Source organism: Aegilops tauschii, chromosome 4 (genome assembly GCF_002575655.3).
Source record: "Aegilops tauschii subsp. strangulata cultivar AL8/78 chromosome 4, Aet v6.0, whole genome shotgun sequence".
Lineage (NCBI taxonomy): Eukaryota > Viridiplantae > Streptophyta > Magnoliopsida > Poales > Poaceae > Aegilops > Aegilops tauschii.
This window is the reverse complement of record NC_053038.3, coordinates 69,451,360-69,453,926: the sequence shown is the minus strand read 5'-3', so window position 1 is coordinate 69,453,926 and position 2,567 is coordinate 69,451,360. Positions and strand designations below refer to the sequence as shown.

Sequence of the window (2,567 nt, the reverse complement as noted above, 5' to 3'; positions counted from 1 at the left end):
TTTTGCACTATGATTATAGGCCCTAGTGACCCTAAGGCTTTGGTACTTTATTGCTAATAAGATGACTGCATGCATGGATTGATGCAGAGGCTGGGGTTTTCCTCCTTTTCCAAAAAAAAAGAAGAGAGAGGGAGAGATATGTGTGTAGTGTAGCTGCCAAATACACGAATTGTTCCGGTGGAGTTCGATATATGTTTACACGCCAACACGCGACGGCGATAAATCCGCAGTCCACATCAGTACACAGTATCTACAATTGAACAAATCAACATCATTTTCATTTCACATGGACGGATTGCAGTTTCGTCGAGTTTACGTTTGTCGGCATTACACGAATGAATACGCAGGAATCAAATGCTAGAGAAAGAAGGAAAAACAGAGCAGAGCTTCCAAAGATGAAGAGACCTCGCACAGTTCCAATACAGAATTGAGATTCCACTTCAAATCCTCCCGTGGTCACGCGCACGGCGCACGGCTGCTGGGCCGGTCGGTCTAGCTGGTAGCTCCACCGCCGGCGAGGCATGGACAGCTGGAGATCAGAGACGGAGACGAAAGCAGAAGCGTTAGACACAGCTCGAGCGTTTTTAGCTCCAAATAATTTGCTGAAATATATGCTAGCTGTCGTACAATTTGGCCAAGAAGCTCGGTTTAGCCGGCGGCGCTGCCGTGTTCTGCTCGTGGTTCGACGGGCGGCCGACGAAGTAATCTTGTTTGAGCAACAGAAGACGAACAGAGATTTACTAACAAAATCATGGTTTACATAACATACTCAAAGCGTTGCGCGCACATACCACCAGGGGTATTCAGCGCAGCTGGAGCAGGCTCAGGGACGGCCTGCGGCGGTTCTTTCTCCTTGGTCTCGTCGGTGTTTACCGGACGGCCGATGAAGTAGCCTACAGTAGTCACACACAAGCACCAGATTTACTTTAGCAAAACAGCCGGCAAAGGCCGATGGGAGGCAACCGAAATCTTGGTTCAGGCCATCAGATAAACTCATGGTTTTGCTAATTAATCCACCTCTCCGGCTCTCCCAGAGGTGGATCGACGAGTTGACCGAACTTTCATTTCACAGAGAGCAGAGCGAGCTACGGGAACATCGGATGGATACGTACCTCCAGGAGGAGCATTGCCCTGGCCGTCGCTCATGGCGGATGGACGGTTCTCCGGCTGGGATCAGCTGCTTCCCTCTCTCTGTGCTCGCCTGTGCCTATCCTCTCCCGGCGAGACGAGGCGACGACCGGCCTGCCGTGCTATATAATCAGGTCGCTGCTACTTGGTAGTACACTTCGGTAGGAGCGCGAGAGGGAGAGAGATAATAGAGAAATGGAGATGCTTTCCCCCCAGGCTGGCAATAATTCAGTCCGAAAAGAATATATAGCCACCAAGGAGGAGCCCACGAGGCGACGACCCGGGACGCAATGCAAGTCTTCTCCTCAGGCTCGTGGAAGGTGAAGAAGTGGAAAAATATCCAGCAGACAGAAAGCCAGCAAGGCAGCAACAGCAACCGCAGTCAGGAAACAAACAAACAAACTGGACCTCGCCATGTCGGCACACATCGCAGGCTCCAGCTCGTCTTCGCTTGCACACGGTGAAACGCCAAGGTGGTGAACTGAACAGAGCCGAAAAGGCCGCGCCTAGCTTGGATAGCTTGGATCGACCTACTAGACTCGGTCGTCCATTGTTCTATGCTCTCTTCTTCATTTATCCTTGTTGATGTCAAAAACTAATACCAACTTCGCAACTGTGGTAGCCATTGATAATGCAAAATTTTGTTGTTTTCTGCGGGTTGTGCGGTCGATGATTGCAAGTTGCTGCTTTTCTCTTTCTCTTTCGCATGCGTCCTCTTGCCTATATTTTAATCTGGAGGAAGAAATAATATATTTTTTTGTCCAACTTAGCATATTGCCATATTCAATTCAAGATTCAGAACCTTCCTTTCTCCTGATTGCACTTGGAAAATTAGTCGTCAAGAAAGAAAAGGCACAACCCAGCTCCCGTGTCATCTCTGTGGCGACCTGTGGGCGCAAACCCTAGCCCCGACAGTGGCTCCTCCATGTACTACGTGTGCCGGCGTTGTTGTCAGCTTCATCCGCGGTGGTGGTGGGTCTGGTGGGTCTCATCCCTGAATGGCGCGATGGGTCGCAAGAGACGGACAAAATCACTGTTTTTAACCTTTAATGATTAGAGCAACTCCAATGGACCCATTTCGTCCGCCGCCGTCCGTTTGGGTCGGCGCGAACAGAAAAGTCGGCTCAACCCGCCGACCCAAACGGACGCGCGTCCGCTTTTCGTCCGCGGGCGACCCATTCCCGACCCATTTTTGAGCCGGATTTGCGTCGGCGCGGACACGCGACGGACGCGCGCACGCTCGCCTTCTCCTTTCCCCGGGCCCGCTGGTCGGTGGCTCATTTGCCTCCCCCCTCACCCCAGCCAAACAGCAACCCTCGCCCGCCTCCTTCGTCGCCGACGCCGCCGCCCTTTTTTGCCGGTGACTCTGCCAGCTGCCGCCGCCTCCACATCCGCCCAGCAACGCCGCTCACTTCCCCCGTCGCCCGCCACCGCCGTCT

At 52.7% G+C, this 2,567-nt stretch overlaps 1 protein-coding gene across 1 annotated transcript; it reads right to left on the bottom strand.

Moving 5' to 3' along the window:
• Nucleotides 1–256: 256 nt before the first annotated feature.
• Nucleotides 257–1,673, bottom strand: LOC141021200 (uncharacterized). The gene is made up of 4 exons (XM_073496294.1): nt 1,113–1,673; nt 792–893; nt 628–706; nt 257–529 (listed from the first exon to the last, which is right to left on the bottom strand). The coding sequence occupies exons 1-4, from the start codon at nt 1,144–1,146 to the stop codon at nt 493–495; spliced, it is 252 nt and encodes an 83-aa protein (XP_073352395.1). The 5' UTR covers nt 1,147–1,673; the 3' UTR covers nt 257–492.
• Nucleotides 1,674–2,567: the final 894 nt, after the last annotated feature.

What these genes read in the sequence shown, in the direction of transcription:
- LOC141021200 (XM_073496294.1), bottom strand. Translation starts at nt 1,146, where the DNA reads ATGAGCGACGGCCAGGGCAATGCTCCTCCTGGAG. An exon ending in GGGCAATGCTCCTCCTGGAG is followed by an intron (nt 894 to 1,112) that starts GTACGTATCCAT and finishes TGACTACTGTAG; the next exon opens with GCTACTTCATCGGCCGTCCG. An exon ending in TGCGCTGAATACCCCTGGTG is followed by an intron (nt 707 to 791) that starts GTATGTGCGCGC and finishes TGCTCAAACAAG; the next exon opens with ATTACTTCGTCGGCCGCCCG.